The 1,794-nt window shown below is 50.3% G+C and overlaps 1 protein-coding gene across 1 annotated transcript in view; it reads left to right on the top strand.

Annotated features, from left to right (window-relative positions):
- The first annotated feature begins 1,005 nt into the window (after positions 1–1,005).
- LOC113216755 (epithelial discoidin domain-containing receptor 1-like) overlaps positions 1,006–1,794 on the top strand; it is a 186,908-nt gene continuing 186,119 nt past the window's right edge. The window contains exon 1 of the mRNA XM_052267795.1: positions 1,006–1,057. Coding sequence (XP_052123755.1) covers positions 1,006–1,057 — 52 coding nt within the window. The remainder of the gene's footprint in view (positions 1,058–1,794) is intronic.

Genomic DNA, 1,794 nt, shown 5'->3' with positions numbered 1-1,794 from the left:
ATGAATGCTGAGCGAATGCCCGACACACACTTTTTCCGAGATTGATTCAGAACCAGTGTTGCCAACCAATACGCCGTGTTAGCGTACGCCAGCGTAAAAGAAAACTACAAATTCTTAGCGCTCAGCGTTCGTCTTCCGTTTCTCCACTTACCAACACCCGAGACACCGCGACGGCCGCGACCACCACGAGCACCCCGCGAGACGACAAGTCGCGGGTCGCGAGGTGACGGTGAGAGGTGATCGGCGGTGTTCGTTGACTCGCGAGCGACCCTATGGCCGGGTAACCTTGCGAAGATATCGCGACAAGGACGTGGATAGGCACACCCCCCTGGCCCGACTGATTCTGGGCGCTAGGAGCGGATCCTGAGGGAATGCCCGACCTGGCCCGACGCACGCACTGTCCCTGATACCAACTTAATACGCATATCCAACCAGTGTCACACATTCAGCGTAAGCGTACGCTTGAGCTAAGCGTAAAAACGACCAACAAGTTTGTTTGTTGTGTCTTGCGCTTCTCGTTAAACAAAACCTCTGCTAAGAGTAATCATTTGTGGATACTTTTGATTCTGTGGGGCGTGGGCAGAGTGACTATTCACAGCACAGTCGTGCAAACACCGTGTCGTGTGGTTGCGTGGTTTGACGGACACAGATACTAGCTTCTTCTCGACAATACTTTATGTTCAAAATTGATAATTCTGTTTTAATTTATTCGAAGTTTGTTTGTATTATTTTTTGTTGTGATCAGTGTAAATAAGTGCCGATTTAAAGTAGTGCTTTGATGTGTTAGTGCCTCCTCTAACTAACACTTAACCTCTCTTCGTCGCCCGAGCCGGTTTCGCGACGTCTCCACCCAAGTTCACCTGTTGTTTTTATATAAGTTTACGGATCCGTAATGTCGACATTTGATCGAGTCGGTGTTGTGTGTCTTGGGGACTGATTCATCGATCTGCTCTTCAATCATCACCTCTGTGGCCGCACTTTGGCTGCTCCTGGACTCTCTGGAACATGATGGACAACTCAGTAGTAAGTCAGATTATTCTCATCATAGTTCTGTCAGGTACTGCACATGCACATGCATTCTGCTGTGCACTTCACCATCTTAGTTGACTTCTGACTATATTTTTCTGAGTGGAGACTTTGCGATGGTTCAGTTAGAGGCTGCTGCGCTGAATCAGTTACGTCACGAGCCAGAGAGGTTGTTTTTTTTTTTTTAATTTATGGACAGGGAAGGGGAAATGGTAACTGAGATTGAATCCTTAGTCCTTTATTTTTCCATTAATGATACCAGTTTCTTTGCATAATCCTGAGAAGAACAAATTTTTCTTCTTATAGTGTGGATGCTGTCACTGATATCAATGTCTGCGAATCAACTGGGTCCGTAAAGTTTTGCACAGCTAAGTTAGTCATTCACCAGCTGAGCTGAGTTTGTACAAAACTCAACTACATTATAGCGCAGTGCATGCTCCAGGGACAAACACACAGTCTAGCCTACTCGGATTCTTGGGGCCGCAAGGAACTTCACTCGACCCAAACCTTCCCCAATGCAACCTCCCTCCTGCCCTCCTGTGGGGCCCACATAGCACAGGCTCCAGTGGGCACCAGCGGGCTGGCTCCCTCCAGGAGCTCCAGGATGCCAACTAAAGGCGGAGTGGCGCGGCGTGTCTGGGCCGCAGTGCTGGAGGCTGAGGTCGGGGGTTGGTGGGCGGTGGGGGCGGCGGTGTCGGAGTGGAGGCGCTGTAAGGCGAGTGCGACCACGTCGCGAAGTAGCGCCGCCGCCGTGCGGTCTGGCCGGGG

Source organism: Frankliniella occidentalis, unplaced genomic scaffold (assembly GCF_000697945.3).
Source record: "Frankliniella occidentalis isolate FOCC.00 unplaced genomic scaffold, Focc_3.1 Scaffold59, whole genome shotgun sequence".
In the NCBI taxonomy this organism is placed as follows: Eukaryota; Metazoa; Arthropoda; class Insecta; order Thysanoptera; family Thripidae; genus Frankliniella; species Frankliniella occidentalis.
The sequence above is the reverse complement of the archived record's forward strand: the minus strand, read 5'-3'. Positions and strand labels throughout refer to the sequence as shown.